Source organism: Diceros bicornis, chromosome 3 (genome assembly GCF_020826845.1).
Source record: "Diceros bicornis minor isolate mBicDic1 chromosome 3, mDicBic1.mat.cur, whole genome shotgun sequence".
NCBI classification, from domain to species: domain Eukaryota; kingdom Metazoa; phylum Chordata; class Mammalia; order Perissodactyla; family Rhinocerotidae; genus Diceros; species Diceros bicornis.
The window spans coordinates 42,788,198-42,805,837 of record NC_080742.1 but is presented as its reverse complement, the minus strand read 5'-3'; the positions used below and the strand labels follow the sequence as shown (position 1 = coordinate 42,805,837).

Sequence of the window (17,640 nt, the reverse complement as noted above, 5' to 3'; positions counted from 1 at the left end):
CAAGTTGTATACATTATATATGTACAGCTTTTGTATGTCAATCATACTTCAATAAAGTGTTTTTATTAAAAAAGAAAGAAAATAATTTTCTCTTTTTTGAAGAAATAGAATGCTATTGAAATATCCTGACTCTCCTCCCTGCCCCTCTTTCACCCCTGATTGGAGAGCTGTGGTTTAAGCAGCAAGTGTTGTTCAAATCACCTCCACTCCTTTTTCCTCTTCTTCTCTCTCTGGCTCTCCATTCCCCTTATTTTTCTCTCTTCCCTGTCTTTTTAAGTTTTTCCTCTTTGGTTTTCCTTTTGTTATGATGGTCCTGACCCACAGGAGTGATGGTTCAACCCTCAGATTTTTTGCACAGCCCTGTTTTCAGACCCAGATTCTCTCCTCAGTCCTCCATTTGATTTGAGGTATGCTCATTCCATGCTAAATATTTCTGAATTTAACTTTCTTCCACAATCCCTTGGAGTTATCTATCTAAAACCCCAAACTAGTCATGTCACTTCTTTGCTCAAAATTCTTCTAGGAGTCTACATTGACTTTAGCATAAAATTCAAACTCCTTAGGAGGGCAAAATATGGCTATCCACACTCTTGAGGTGATTATTTCTCCCACCTCTTGTATAGCTACTCCATGGAAGGCATTTCAAGGCAAGCAAAACATTTCTAGTTTCTAAAATTTGCCCTGCTTTCTCTCACTGCCAGAACTTAGGGCACATACTATTTCTTCTCTCTAGAATACCTCAATCCACTTGCTTCTATCATCTGCTTTCTTCTATTTATCCTCAATGCTCTGCTCAAAATTCACCTCCACTGGGAATCCTTCTGGCCCCCACAAGTGACTTTGAGCCCTACTTCTGTCCTCCTACTTCACCTTGCCCCGACTTATAGCCCTGTATTGTAATTTTCTGTTTAACCAACTGTCTCCACCTACGCAGTGAATTTAGGGGAGATAGCTTAGTTCTACGCTGCAGGGCAAGCCACAGGATCTAGCACATAATAAACACTCAATATATGTTATTTAAAATGGCAAATAATTGAAGGGGAACAAAGAAAACATATTATAAATCCCACAGGGAAAAAACTTATTCCTTTGGCACTGATAAGGAAAAGTCAGTCTTGAGGTGGAACAAGGGGAGGTTGCGCAATGAAGATGAGGATTTAAGATGTGAATTCTTGAAAGGCTGTAGGCCTTGTTTTGAATCATGTGATGATTTCACTGGATCAAAGAGTGGTTTGGCAAGCAGTTGTTAAGGAACCCTGAAACTGTGCCAACATTTCTGAGCTGATCTGCGGGAGAGTGAATAAATTTTAAGGAACTGTAATTATCATGTGCATTAGCCACCTTTATAATTGGAAAGGTAAAATAGCACTGAAACTGTGCTGTAAATGACAACATTTATGTGCTTAAGGGTTGTCTTTAAAGGCTCAATCTTATGAAGATTTGATCTGCAGGGATACAAGACTTTCAAGTGCTTCAGCCTCGGACTTGTATGGTATTTAGAGACAGTCCCCCTAGGGTGTGGCTGTGCACAGTTGTATTTTGTTTTGCTCAGCTTCTGAGGCTAGCCAGATTCCTGGGACTACCAAGTATGGCAACAAAACTAGCAGAACATTTAGATGGTCACTAAACAGCTTTCAATGTCCTGGCAGGAGTGGACTTTCCCCAGTCTGTTTTAAGTTCTTCTTTGGCTGTTTGTCAGAGGATCCTTACCTCCCCAAGCACTGTTGGGCCAGCAGCCCCCAACTGCTATATAAACATGCTGAAGAATTAGGCCTGAAGACAATATAAACTGTTAGTTGACATAATAAAATCCTAAGCCATAAGACATTTTAAGGATCCTCTGTCTTTCCTTGTTGAAAGCAATTTTAATCAATGCTTCTTAATCAGAGAATAATGGTTAAATTGTTTCCATGAGATTTTTAATTGAGTTAATCTTTTGCCAACCTTAAACCAGGCTAAAGCCTTCAATAAAGATTGCAAAAGTATCAATTAAATGTAAAAGCAACAGCAAACAAACTTAATGGTCATAATGCAGGCATGGCTTTTCCATAAAGAAATTATTTTTTTCCTCTTCAAAATAAACTATTAAATCTTGATTTTTCGTGTAATGTGTTCCAAACTATTCCTGATGTCAGTATGAATCAAAGTGATATAATAAACCCTTAACAACTTGAGACTATAGTAAAGGCATGGTTTATTTTTGTTGGAATTACATTTTAAAAGAACTAATGGATATCAGAAAATTCCACATGTAACTATGTCAAGATAAAAGAATGTTATTTCAAATAGGAATTTGCTCTTTAATCAATGAAAAAGACTTATCCTCTTACGGATAAAAAGCCTCCAAAATTAAAGTGCAACTTTAAATATATCAAGATATATAAAATATCTTGGTGTCTTGGAAATTGCAAATGTTTATGAAGTTGGTATGAATTCTGGTCTAAAAGCTTAGATGTCCAAAACATATATATTGCATTTCTTTATATTTTTTAATGAATTTCATTTAGAACCCTGGCCTTCATTTTCCTTTCTCTCTTTCCCTTGTCCCTCATCAAGGACTTTGCAAAGTTCCCTCCAATGGGCCAAGGCACCTGGGAGGTTCCTCCAGACACTCGTCTCCATTGGTTACCACTGAGCTATCCATGTCCCATCTAAATGTTCCCTGCAGGTCCAGAGGCTCTGGAATTACATATCCTACTGGAATCATTAATGAATGTGGTTATCATGACTTTCTGAAGCCTAGCCACCTGTCTGGGACACTGTCCGGGTGTAGGGTTTGGCTTCTGGTCTTTCATGGAGTGGACATACCCATCCCTACTCTTCCACTCCCAATTCTACTGCTTCCTCAACTACCCGGATGAAGGAAAAGGGGAAACGGGGCTAAAAACAAATATCCTGCTGAAGAAAAAGATCCTGCCACATTTATAAAGCAGAGAATCTAAAAATAATTTAAATATTCATCAATAGAGAACTGGATTAATGGTTTATGTCACATCTATACAATTCATCCAATGCAAGAGTTAAAAAGAACTAGGTAGGAGCCAGCCCTGATGCCCTAATTGTTGAAGTTCGGTGCACTCTGCTTCAACTGCCTGGGTTCGGTTCCCGGGCGCAGAATGACACCACTTGTCTGTCAGCAGCTAAGCTGTGGTGGCGGCTCACATGAAAAGAGGAAGATTGGCAACAGATGTCAGCCCAGGGTGAATCTTTCCCAGCAAAAAAAAAAGAAGAATGAGATAAACCTGTACATTTTGAAATAGGAAAATGTCCAAGATAGGTTATTAAGTATGAAATGTAATTTGAGAAATCATGTGTATTGCATGATGCAGTCTGTATGAAAATTTTTAAATATATATGTTTATGTACATACACATACATACATACCTAAATGTGCTTGTAAATGCAAAAAACGTTGAAAAACATCACAACAAACTCTTAACTGTGATTATCTCTGGAGAATGGGGCTGGAGGATGGATGGGAAGATGTGGATTTTATCCTTCTACTTAAGGAACTATTGACATTTTTTACAACACACATATGTTATTTTCATAATTTTATAACCCCAGTTTTTAAAAAGGTAGAAATCTGATGATGCGAATATTTTCCATAATACATTCATTTTTGTATTTGTTTAATGCACTTTTAAATAAACTTAAGTATTATTAAGTAATCATGTTAATTTTCTTCTTAATACCCTGAGAGCATTAACAAGAACACTTGTTTAGAAAATCTGAAAATTTAAAACAATACTCTCTTTCAAGCTTCATAAATCAAGTAAATATTTTATGGTGAAAATCTGTATATATTCTTTCCTCTATTATTTTAATAGTTTATTTTATTATATTTTAAATTATCTTACTGATCTTAAACACGTTTTGCTGTATGTTAGGGATGGAAATGTAAATCACACAATTTTATTGAGATTAAAATAAATATTTTTATATTATTTTGAATTGTAGTACATTATTCTCAGAGATCCATCTCCAGTGAGTTCAGAAAAGCTTCCTTTGCCCCAATTGTCCTTTTCCTTGTTTCTCATTGTTTGATTAATTAAGTCTATATAGTCAAGAAAAAAAAGCAGAATTCAAAAAGCAGAATTTTGAATTATGAAAAGAATATTTACAGGAATGAAAGGCATGAAAACATTAAATTGAATCACCATTCATGAATGGTGATTACCATTCATTGAATCAGCATGAAAAACTACCACAGAAGCATAATACATATGTAAGAGAGTGGCAAGAAATGAAGGTAGCTGGCCCATGATGGTGTTTGTTCTGCAAGTAAAAGAAACAACTGACATATTTAAATGACATGTTTGGATATGCATTTTTAAAAGGTCATTCTGGATCCCATTGTGAATAGTGCATTTTAGGGTGATGAGAATGGAAGGCAAGAAATCAGTTAAGAAGTTATGACAGCAGCTCGGGCAAATAATGGTGAAAACTTGAACTAAGCCAACAGCTATATGTGTAATAAAAGAAGAAGAGAAGTTTATTATTTATGGTTTCACATAAAACACAGGGCATACATTTAATAAGCTTGTTCAAACATATAGTAGTTCATATGACTTGGGAATTACTGAAAGTAGGGAGTTAGACTAAAGAAATCTAGGAAGCAGGATGAGATGACTAGCATATAAGCAAAAGTCTTAGGCAGCGTCACTTGACAATAGATTTCTAAACCAAGTTCTATTGTTACAATGTTATAGGAAAGCATCCTAATGAAATTGCTGTCAGTTGCTGGATGGATTTCTTGAACTCTGATTCTGGTTGTCTCTTAGACACTTCCCCTTGGGTTCCCACCAGCACCCTAACCTCATCCTAATTCAGTCTAAACTCATTATTCAACTCTAAACTCTGCTCATCCTGGTTTTCCCAACACCTCAATCTCCCCAGTCATCCGGCTTTAAAACTTCATTTTACCTTTGCCCGAATTTCCAGTCACCAGCCAACCCATCTCCACAGAGTCTCTAATCTCTGTCCAGCCTTTCCCACCTCCTTCAAGTTCAGGATCTCATTATTTTTCATCTGCGCTCTTGTAATCATGTTCCCCCTCCCTGTGTTCCAGTATAACCACACCTAAACCATCTCACCCATTGCAGCTAATCCAGTGACCTGAAATATAGGATTGATCTTGTTCTTCCCCTGTTTAAAATCTGTAGGGGCTAGTGGAAATTTCATTTAATAAAATCACTTTAGAAAACTCTTTGGTATTATCTACTAAAGTGGAACATACATATCTCATCCATTTCACAACTAGAAATATATCCAACAAAAATGTATGCCCATATGCATCAAAAGACAGGTACAAGAATATTTATAGCAACATTATATTCACAATATTCATTATATTCATAATAGTCAAAAGCTAGAATCAATCCAATCTAGACTGGATAAATAAATTGTGGATGTCCATGCAATGCAATAGTACACAAAATGAAAAAAGTCACTTTTATATCAAATTCTAAAACTGGCAAAACTAATAACTGGTGTCAGAAATCAGAATAGTGGCTTATTTTAGAGAGGAAGAAGGAAATAGTTACTAGGAAAGAACAGGACGGAAAATTCTGGGTACTGGAAATTTTCTATCACTTTACCTGGGTATAAATTACATGGTGTTTTCATTTTCAAAAATAAAAATAAACACATGCATACACACACATACATCCTTCAGTGCCTCTCCATTGTCTACCAAGTAATGCCCAAACTTCTAAACCTACAAAGCAGGATCGTAGTGAATAATCTGTTCCAATCTACCTTTCCAATCAATTAGTCAAATTTGTTTCCCATATTTCCTATCACATCCCCTTCATTCCAGCTACACTGTTGCTGTGGGTCCCCCTACACCACAGCTTCGATCTGTACATAACTTAGAAGCAAATAACTTTATTAAAAATATCAGAATTTAAATTAGAAATTTCTGCAACTTTATTTCCCAGAAAAGAATGTGGCATTGTTGGGCCAAATCCTCTGCTAAATTCTTTTTGTTCTCCAGTTTTCTGACATACTAGGAAACTGTACACTGTTAAGTCTCTACTGGTGATGTAAGGTGATAAACGACTTAGGCTTGGCCGTGAAGCTCGCTGGTACTTGAATTGGAGACTCCTCAGGAAAGAGTGAAGCAAGACTGTATGTTGCCAGAGCTGGGAGCCTGACTTGGTTGTGGGATGCTCCTGAGGCTGGTGGACAACAAACAAAATGACAGTGATCAAAGTATTTTGCCTAAATCTGGGTCAATGCTGATATCTGACAGAATCAGATATGGCTGCCAAAATTTCTAGTGATTGATGATATCCCCATAGGAGGTAATTGTTGTGGCCATCTCTGTGGAACAAAGCATTAATCAGTCACTGGGGGACACTAACGGCATCCAGTCCCTAGGGAAAAATAAATACAAGAAAAGGAAATGGGTTCGGGTTTTGGCCAATTGGGCTAAGCTTTAGGGCAGGGCTTCCATCTGATTATGCAAACTTCAAGAATTGGGAGCAGAGGCCCAGTTAAATAGATGAGGCCACTGTAATGGAGACTAGGGGACAGGCCACAGTTAGGATGGCACATGTGTATTCTAGAACATTACATCTCAAACTTTATCACGTGTAAGAATGACTTGGAGACCTTGTGAAAATACAGGTTCCTGGGTTTCACCCCAAGAGATTCTGACTCAGGTCTGAGGTCAGGCCCAGAATTTGCATATCTAACAAGCTTCCAGGCAAAACATGGTTTTAGAACAACTATCAGGCTTGTGGAACAAAACTAATTACAGCTCCCACTCACCATTGGGGGCAGGGAATTTATTTTATATATTGCCAGCCTTGGTCAAATTTAGTTTAGGGCCTTGTGTGGGCTGAATGCACAGAGTGAGGACATCAATTCCTACGGTGCAAGGTAGCAAATGCCAGTAAAAAGGACAACTTACTACTCTCCGTCATTTGTACAGTCAGATGGAAGCCCTGTCCCAACTGTGCTAACCTGTTCCCTAGAGTTTGCCTGTGAGGTTTTCCTTAACAGCAGCTTGTTGGCATCTTAGGAAGTTTACTGGAGAATTTGCCTAGATTGGTAGTTTATAACCCAGGATGATTTTGCACACCAGGGGATATTTGCCAATGTCTGGAGACATTTTTGGTTGTCACAACTGAGTGAGGGAGGTGCTATTGGCCTCTAGTGGGTAGAGCGCAGGGATGCTGCTAAATATCCTATAACACACAGCACGGTTCCCACAACAAAGAATCACTCAGCCCAAATGTCAGTAGTGCCAAGATTGAGAAGCTCTATCTAGAAATATATCCATTGGATTCGGAATTTCCACTTGGATTTTACATCAGGTAACACGGGATTATAAGAAGTGTTAGCTAAATTAATGTTATTTATGTTGAGGCAACTTATAATAAAAGGAATAATTATGCTACAAATATAACCAAAAAGCATTAAAATAAAATAAAAGTAGAGAGACAACTAATAAAGGTAGTGAGGGAGGAAGAAAATCATACATGAAGATCAGGTTAAGGGGATCCTTTAGTGGAATTCCAAACAGGAGCTTTGGGGAAAGGGAAGAGGGCAGGCTCCATGTCTCACTCAGGTTTGCAGTGCCTGGACTCCAGCGTCTTTGATGAATTCTGGGCTCAACACATGTTGATATGAAATGAATGAAAGATATTGGCCCACCCTCTTCTTAAGGATTTTTATGCATGAAGATTCTACAATAGCTTTTTTTTCTTCTAAGCTAATGATGGTTACTTTTCCAGTTAACAAGTTCTATTTTATTAACTGAAACTTTTTGAAAATAGTTTAAATCCATAGAGGACCAGTTATAGCTCATTGTTGTATTCACTAAACATATTTTGTTTATATTTATTCTGATTCTTCCCCTGTTAAAGATACAAACAATCAGCCCAGCTAATTTTTTTTAACCCAATAACATTTACACATTGTGTCATATTTAATCAGGCTAAACAGTCTCCTTTCTCTTCACTTTTTGTTCTTTACCTTAAATAGGGTAATTGTATTTGTTTGAGACTAATCTTTCCAAACTCATTTTTAAATTCAAAGACTTTAATGAGAAACAGTATTCTTAGACTCGTATTCAAGGACTATTTTTTCCACATTTCTTCTGGGCCAGGTTTTGCACTAGATACTTTCATATTTTTTTAATTCCTCTGTGAGGTAGGTAAGTTTGGTCATGTTTTACAGATGAAGGACTGACTTAGAGAGTTTCAGGAAATACATCCAAGTTCCTACAGGTTGTAAAAGGTAGAAATAAGATTCAAAGTTAGATTTTCTGATTCAAATACCAAGAGTCACATGATAAACAATACTATTTAGAGCATTAACATTACTTTCCAGCATTTGCATATCAGACCAATACTAGTAAATCTAATATTATTTGATTATTAATAATAGCACCATACTGATGACTCAGCCGAGGACTGGAAAATAGGTTTCAAAACTTGCCCAAAGAATGAAAGTTGCACAGCCACCGTATTTAATGGTTCCACATCTGATGCTTTCAAGGCCCTAGTATTATTCATAAAATTAGTGGCTTAATTACTATATCTTCATTTTTAAACAGATGATATTATATTAATTATCTATGGCTCTGTAACAGATTGCACCAAATCTTTGTTAAAACAACATTTATTATCTCATAGTTTCTGTGGGTATCTCTGGCTTAACGTCTCTCAAAAGGTTGTAGTTAAAGTGCAAGTCAGCTTTGCAGCCTCATCTGAAGGATTGACTGTGGGGAGATTTGCTTTCAAACTCACTCATGTGGTTGTTGATAGAATAAGGTCCTCAGTTCCTTGTTGGTGAGAGACATCAGTTCCTTGCCACTTGGGACTCTCTATAGGAAAGCTTACATCATGATAGCTGGCTTCCCTCAAAGCAAATGAGAGAGCTAGAGCTGGCAAGCAAGACTGAAGTTATAGTCTATTGATAACCTAATCATAGATGTCATATCTCGTCACTTTATCTTGTATATTAATTAGAAGTTAGTCACTAGGTCCAACCCACACTCAAGAGGAGGAGATTGCTTCAAGGGTGTGAATACCATGAGAAGAGGATTATTAGGGGCCATCTTAATGATTGCCGACCACAAATATTAACCAATCTTTTTATATGTGAAAGGATAGTTTTTTCTATATTTCTTAAATAATAATTTATCCACTTATTCAACAACATATATGAAATAAAAATTGTTCTTCCATCATAAGGCTTTCAAAGCCATCTGGCAACTAGCCACTCTGGTACACATGGATGGGGGCTGACTCCAGACTTGAGGAGGTAAAGGGCAAGTTTTCTTAGTCCCCATGCCGCCATCTAAAATGAGATTTGAAGGAAAAATAGATATTAGCCAATGAAGAAGGGGATAAGGAAAGAGTGAGAGAAGGAAATCCCAAGCAGAAGGAGAAACGTGTACATACAGGGTCCTGGAGATGAGAGAGAATGTAGCTTACAGAGGCGAATATTTCCTTAATCAATTATGATATTAGATATCTATACCTATAATCTTATGAGAGTATTGCATTTTGTGGTTATTCTTAATGAAGAAGTTTTAAACTGATCAGAATAACTGTTAAATATCATATTTATGATTATTTCTATTTTATCAAAGTAATTTTCTGATTTGGTCCTACAAGATATATTGGGCCTAAACTCTGGATTTTTCCTGTCCACATGCACCAACTACAGTGCCTTCATTCCTAATTTTGCTTCTGCCTGAGGTGATACCCTAAGGCTGAGGCTACAGAATACTAGGTGCAGAGCAGATTGAACAATTTTGAGGTAATTTGGTCAATCTGATTAGCCCAACCTAATAAACTGCAAATTAAATTATCTCCTCCTCCTGACACAAAAAGGAAGTAGTAATGGAGAAGAGATTAGATTATTTTGACCCTCTTACCTCCTTTAGGCATTGAGTCTACTGGTCAATGGTTAATATTGACATACTTCATGAAATTAATATCAAGTTCCCCGATATGCCAGATAAGAAATTCTTCATAGTTAGTATTTTAGAAGAATGCCTGGTATATAATCTCCATGTGTGCAGAATAAACTGATGTATTATTTTCCAGGAATGATGTTTATTCCAGACAGCATATCATTTCCTCTAAGAATATTTCAGCATATACTTCTAAAAGAGAAGCAGCTGTTGTTTTTTCTTCTTAAAAAAACCAACAATAATTCCTTAGTATTATTAAATAATTAGTCTTTTGTTCTTAATTTTACTTTCTTTTTATAGTAAGATGTTTAGATAGATACACAATTAGTAGTTCTCAACCGGGGGTGATTTTAGCCCACGGGGATGATTGGCAATGTCTAGAGATATTTTTTATTATAACTGGGGGGGTGCTACTGGCATCTAGTGGGTAGAAGCTAGGTATGCTGCTAGACACACAGAACAGACCCCCATTACAGAGAATTATCTATTCCAGAACGTCAATAGTGCCACTGTGGAGGAACCAAGATAAATAGGTAGATAATAGATAGATGGAGAGATAGATGATAGATAGATAGATAGATAGACAGATAGACAGACAGATAGATATGGATAGCAGTTACAATGGGCTAACGTTTATAAAGAAGAGAGATACAAAATATCTATGTGATAAGGTCATTTTAGTAGCCACACAAAGGGCAAAAATGGACTTGAAATTGAAAAGATGATTCAGAATATGTAATTATCCCAGTCAAAATGTCCCATAAATCAGATGGAATTTCGTGATTTTTTCAAGGATGGAGATCAGTGACCTAGTTTTCATGGAACATCTGTTCCAGGTGTGTGGATAAGGAAGTTCAGAAAAGTACAATATTTCTTACAGGGGCAGCAAAGTCCAAGGAAGTAATGGACAAAATGTTTAGTAAATGTAGGTAGAACACAGGTTCTGCAGCAAAAGAAAAACCTACCAAAAATTATTTTGAATTTGCTAAACAATAATCTGTCAGAAATGGCTTTCTTTCATGTAAAAAGATGCTATGAATGTTAACGCTTGTGACATATTTTTAAAATGAAAATTGATATTTGTTTAATGCGACAGAGCTACGCTCGTTATTCTCCCCACAGAACCCCTGGCAATAATTTACCTAGCAGCGCAGCAGTTCATGCAGATCAAAGGTGCATTATTTAAATGTGTCCAGGGGGAAGCTTTTAGCTCCATGCCTTATACCTTAAAGAAAAAATAATTGGTTTGCTTCTTGAGAAACAAAATATATTTAACTAATTAGGTGCTTCATGTAAGTCTTACGATATTGAAACTCACATGAATTCCTCCTATTCTCTGGGATGAACCCTCTCCCTACCCCAAATACTCTAAAATCTGAGGGCAGTACAGAACAACTGTGGGAATGTAAATCGCTTAAAATGAACAGCAGCGTGTTTTCCTTTAAATTAAACCCGAATGTGAACTACATTCAGGAAAGGAAATGGCAGAGAGAGAGAGAGAGAGAGAGAGAGAGAGAAAGAGAGAGAGTCTGTAGTTGCTATAGAATGTGCCTGGCTGCTTCAGCTCACAGACAACTAATGAGGTCCAACTCTAAAATTTCAGGCAATTTGTATATCAAGCTCCTCCTTTTCTGTCGTCTTCTCTTCCATTGGTAAAATTCTTTTGCAGGGTCATGTAGGGATCCCACCCCTTCTCTGTGTTTCCACTCTGAAGCTCTACACAACTTTACACCTGAATGAACGCCAAACCTCAGTGGATATATAAAGGGAACCTTGAGGAGGAATTTCACAGTTACAGTGCAGAGGCAGAGGGAAAGGAATTAACCAGCTCTCCAGCCAAGCAAATCCTCTACTCACCATGCTTCCTCCTGCCATTCATTTCTATCTCATCCCCCTTGCATGCATCCTAATGAAAAGCTGTTTGGCTTTTAAAAATGATGCCACAGAAATCCTTTATTCACATGTGGTTAAACCTGTTCCAGCACACCCCAGCAGCAACAACACGATGAATCAAGCCAGAAATGGAGGCAGGCATTTCAGTAACACTGGACTGGATCGGAACAGTAAGTATGTTTTACTTGTATGGATTTTGTTTTTTCTTTTTTGGTAGCATTAGCTCACATTCCTGTAGAATTGTTTCATTGCTAACTAATCTGAACCATATAGATTTTGCTAAACAATCTGGGAGTAATCTGCTGCATGTGTAGGTTGGCGTTCTTCCCTACAAAGTTAACAACTAACACGGTGATTTGATAATGCAGGCACAGACTTAAGTTGTATCAAACATCCAAAAAGAAAATGTTTCCAGGAATTAAATTGCTGCTTCTTTAAAATCATGCAAAGTGAGAATTTTAAAAAAGGGTTGTTCTAGATAGTTTAAATTCAGATTGCTTTCTGTTTATTTCAGGACATGTGCAATTCTGGTAAAGTATATAAAGGTAACTAACCAAAGTATGTATAGGAAATCATAAGAGAAAAAAAGAAGCTTTCTGGGGAAAAAATTGCTCACACAGATTTCTAAAATATGTCTCACGACATAGTTGAAAGTTTTGATGTTGATCTATGTAAGAGGGGAAAAAACTAAAAATGTTGGAGACTCTTATTTTTCTGAGATAATTCCTTCTTAACCAGATCAAAATTTAGGTAATTGTATATTTCTTTGAAAGACTGGGGAAACTTTTATAACTTTAGAGATTTAAAATAATAACAGTATAATAATATTCTGTATAGGGAGTATTTTTTTCTTCCTTTTCTCTTTGCTTAATTGACACGCTAATTGACCACTAGTGAGAGGGATTCAAATTTCTTCTCCTTACTTTTGCTTCACTCCTTTCCTTTAGAAGAGTTTACATGCTAATAATCAGGTTTTAAGAGAGATAGAAACAGTACACAGGAAATCTTACACAAATTTCTTGCTCCTCCTTCTCAACTCCATTTAACTGCTAAAGGTAATTTTGACCTTTGAAAAGTCAAAGCAAATATGACTGTTAATGTCTTTCTAAGAAATCCAAGGTGTTTTAACTTTGCTGAAGATGGTTGCTTTTACGTACACAGGAACTATCTGATTATTATTAGATTACTGAGCAACGTGGTAGGTATTCATTGTCAATGAACTGTCACTACAAAAATGTTGAATCTCTGTATACACAGGAACAAAAAGCTAGACAAGTCAGAATCATCTCTGGCTGTTTCCAGGTGCGTTCCTATGGCAGCTGCAGGAAGGTGAGCTGGAATCAGAATCAGACAGGCAGAGCACACTGACCAACAAAGCAGTTTACCCTTTAATTTTAGTCCCACACTCTATATCTGTATGGATTATGTGTATATACATAAATTCTTTACAATTATCACATCTCTTTCAGCCTAAGTACTGAAGCACAGAGATAAGTAAAACTCCTAATTCAGTATCTACTTCAAATTAACTTTCAGTATTCTATGCAAGACCACTTCAATGTCCCTTATAATTCTTATTTTTTGAATTTCAGCAGTCTATACTTTTAAACTTTTTTTTTGTGGTTAACAAGCCTTGATTTCTTTTCAAGCTTGTTACAGACAATTCTCAAGTTTAGATAACAAAGCAATGGAAAGGAAAACTCAAATATTTCAAGTTTAATTTTTGCTTTAATTACATAAGGCTTGTAATAAGAAACAGCCAATTAGAAAACATACTTATCAAATTCAAAGAACTAAACAAAAAGTTTGCCATGACCAATATTCAGGAAACGAATACTGTGGTTCCTTTTGCAGTTGTAAATCAGACATGTTAGGCATTTTTCTGCCATAAAATTCATGGAAATGTAGCCAAGTCGTTATGGCAACCATACGTTCCTGATTTAGGGGCTTTTATATTCCTTAAATTTTGAGTTGTAGTGACATTTTGCATTTCAAACATTTTAATATTTGTGCTTTTAAAAGATAGCTTGGGAATTTATGTTTAAAATATAGTTATTAAGTTTGATATGTGAAATGTCAGGCTTTGTACACAAATGTATGTATGAGTCTCTGCAGCTGAATTTTATAATTGAAACAAGATATTACAGAAAGCATGTGTGTTCTACACAATATTTAAATACTTTGCACATTTTCTCAATGGGTTTTAACAACCTAATTAAAAGCACTTGCAGACATTAACCAACATAACCCATGAGAAAAAGAACATTAAAATATACTCTTTTTTAGCTCATTGAAGAATGAATTTTTACACATAAATGTAAGAGTTGCCTAACCTTTATTGGAGAGTGAAACTAAGAAAATGGGATTTTCAAATACTCCAGCAAGCAATTAGCTAATGTTATACATGAAAAAAAATCAAGCCTAGTTTATTTTATTCCAAAAAAGTTATAGCCATGTAAACTGATAATTTCCATGAAAGTAGCTCTACAACCATTCAGACAGATTTTTGAATTGTGAAAATAGAATAGGTGTTCACTTTCCATTTGGCAATTTGCTATCACTGGATATTATTTTTGTCATTGCAGATTACCTAAAAAAAAAAAAAGCATCCATTTGCATTTTGCCTCTGATGCACATTCTTTTCTGTTTCCTGCAGCTCGGGTTCAAGTGGGTTGCCGGGAACTACGTTCCACCAAATACATCTCTGATGGCCAATGCACCAGCATTAGCCCTCTGAAGGAGCTGGTATGTGCTGGCGAGTGCTTGCCTCTGCCAGTGCTCCCCAACTGGATCGGAGGAGGCTATGGAACCAAGTACTGGAGCAGAAGGAGCTCTCAGGAGTGGAGATGTGTCAATGACAAGACGCGTACCCAGAGAATCCAGCTGCAGTGTCAAGATGGCAGCACGCGCACCTACAAAATCACAGTGGTCACCGCCTGCAAGTGCAAGAGATACACTCGGCAGCACAATGAGTCCAGTCATAACTTTGAGAGCATGTCTCCTGCAAAGCCAGCCCAGCACCACAGAGAGCGGAAAAGAGCCAGCAAATCCAGCAAGCACAGCATGAGTTAGAACTCAGACTCTCAAAACTGGACTGACTAGTAACCATCTGCTTTACAGATTTGATTGCTTGGAAGACTCAAGCCTGCCATTGCTATTTTCTTACTTGAAAATATATGCTTTCTGCTTTGATCAAACCCAGCAAGCTGTCCTATGTATCAGGACTTCCTTTTCAAGTTTTTCTAGATATAAACGTATCCATGAGTGCAATTTGCATTTTGATTCCACACATCCCGTAGTTTTAATTCCCCGAGGTTCTTGAAAGACTGGTGGTGCTATATACATCAATGAATCATTACTTTTTAAAACAGAAAAGGGCTTCTCAGTTACCCTCCATTTCCCAACCCCCCCACCCCCTCGCCCGCCCCCTAACAAAACCCCTTCAAAAGTGAAAAGCTAAAAAAAAAAAAAAAAATTGTTGCCGTGAATCTTCACGGTAACACTTCGGAAAGGTGCTTTTTTGGTAATCTTCATGGGAACAGATCTCTCTTTGAAGGAGTGAAAGACCTTGTGGCATGTCACTTCAAAAATAAGCCCTGTAGCTTTTTACAGTCTCTAAGTATGAAATTATACCCTGCATGCTGACCCTCGCTTGGAATGGAATGTCAAAAATGCATGGCAGCAGCTAATAAGTAAAGCTGATTAACTATTTATTTGTCAATGTTATTATTTAATGAGCTTTCACATGTGATTTTTTTCAAAATGTTAATTTTTTGTGTTTTGAGGCTTTCTCATGTACCTAAATATTTTCCTGTATGATTGTGGTTAATCTAGAAATATGAGAATACATGTTGTAGATATGTAAAATAAATATTTTAGTCTCCTTATTACATATATGTTTCATCATGAACTTTATCAATAGTGTGAATCTTTTTAAATCATTAAGATCTTTGTAAAGCTGAAATATGTAATACTTTCTTGTTTAATCTGTGCAATCAGAAGGTGATTTGACCTTCAATTCCATCAGTTTCTTTTAACAAAAATAAACACTGCTAAAAGTTATTATCCTTGCCTCTAACACGTATAAAATGGTACATGTTTACAAAATTTACAGAATAAATGTATCAGAGTAACTGCTTTTTTGGATAAGACATAGTCAAGTTTTGACAGAAAGTTCTGCAGTAAGAGAGGAGAGAGAGAAATAGAAACCATCTTTTCAGTAAATGGGATGATTGAGAAAGTTGGGTGGCGATCCAGCAGTGAGTTGTAATGAGAATATGGTATTTATATACACCTGCAGATGCCAAGTCTGCTGCCCGTTATAATTACCTGGGGGAGATATTACAAGACCCAATGCCTAGGCTGCCATCCAAATAACATCATAATTTCTGGGAGTGGAAATCAGATATCAGCAGTTTTTAAAGTTTTCCAGGTGATTCCAGTGTGCGGCCAAGTTTGAGAAAGCAGTTGTGAAGAAATCACTGTCATACATCGGGAAAATTTGAATACTCTTGTATGACCCTCAAACCAAAAAATAAAATAAAAACAACAAAGAAAACAAAAACTAATTTTTCACTGTTTTCAAGTTTAACATGTTGCTATATTAAGCAACATAATCACAGTCTTGAACTAGATTATACAGTTACATGACTGATGTATCAATTCAGTCAAATGATTGATCCCATCACTCCAAATGAAGAAAACCGAAAAGGCTTGGTTATGTGTTGATAAGATCCTCTGGGTTTTCCTTTTTTGGATCCTGAGCATGAAGGAGTCCTTAGTACTTTTTTGTAGTAGGTTGTTCTTTTTGTAATTACATGTCTAAAAGTCATATGTATATCACATATAGAATAATAAGCTAAATAAAGATATTAATATTGTCCCTTCCTTATGAGAGGCAGGAGAATCTCAACATATATAAAGACAATAAAACATTGCTAGATTTTATAATAATACTAATTATTGTATCATCAAATAAAGTAACGATTCATAGTCCACTACTGATTTATCTTCCAGTCCTACTAACTGGATCTTAAACTAGTTCATATTATATCATCGTATTAATACATGGGACATTCGTAATAATTATATCATGGGTTGAGTATACCAAAAATGTATTGTTTTATATATTTATTTTACTTGTTTATCATTGCTCAATATGGGATATTTAACATAACACAGAAAACTTAAGACGTTTTAGCCATTTCTTCCTTCTCAACAAGGTAGCACCTTCTACAGAATGCCTTAGAGATGATCTTAAAAATTAGTGTGATCCAAGATCTGAAGCATAAAAAGGACTTGACCTGACAAGGGCTTTTCACAATCAAGAAGACTATGCTGTTGTCTTTTCCTAATAAAACATTTAAACAAAGGTTTTAACGATAATAAAACGCTAAAATCATCAATGATTTGATTGCTAATAGTGTAAGTAGTAAATGAATATACTAGGAAAAATGAAATGGATTAAAGAAAATATAAATAAGACTTCTCTAGTCTCTGCTAAGTCAAGAATGGATCCATTTCTCATGATCACATTCAATTTACTGACCCATTTCAGGCCATATTACATTGGTGATGCATCCATTGCACGGCATGTGAAGTCAAATGACGAGAAAAGGGGTCAGCAATCAATAAGAAAGACTTAGGATACAATCAAGCTCCCAGTAAAGGAAAAATTAAAAGTCAATAGAAAGAGTAGCTTTGTAGTTAATATTTAAAAATTCTAAAAAGGACTTGTGTCTGGATTGCTGATTATATATATTTCAGGGTTTTTTTTCCCCCACTTAACTGACATGTTCCAATCTGATTCA

At 36.2% G+C, this 17,640-nt stretch overlaps 1 protein-coding gene across 1 annotated transcript; it reads left to right on the top strand.

Moving 5' to 3' along the window:
- Positions 1–11,674: 11,674 nt before the first annotated feature.
- Positions 11,675–15,720, top strand: SOSTDC1 (sclerostin domain containing 1). Its single transcript, XM_058568794.1, has 2 exons — positions 11,675–12,000; positions 14,487–15,720. The coding sequence occupies exons 1-2, from the start codon at positions 11,796–11,798 to the stop codon at positions 14,900–14,902; spliced, it is 621 nt and encodes a 206-aa protein (XP_058424777.1). The 5' UTR covers positions 11,675–11,795; the 3' UTR covers positions 14,903–15,720.
- The last annotated feature ends 1,920 nt before the right edge of the window (positions 15,721–17,640 follow it).

Excerpts from the sequence above, each read along its gene's own strand:
- SOSTDC1 (XM_058568794.1), top strand. The coding sequence starts at position 11,796 with ATGCTTCCTCCTGCCATTCATTTCTATCTCATCCCCCTTGCATGCATC. Across the intron at positions 12,001-14,486 it reads CACTGGACTGGATCGGAACA|CTCGGGTTCAAGTGGGTTGC; the intron begins GTAAGTATGTTT and ends TGTTTCCTGCAG.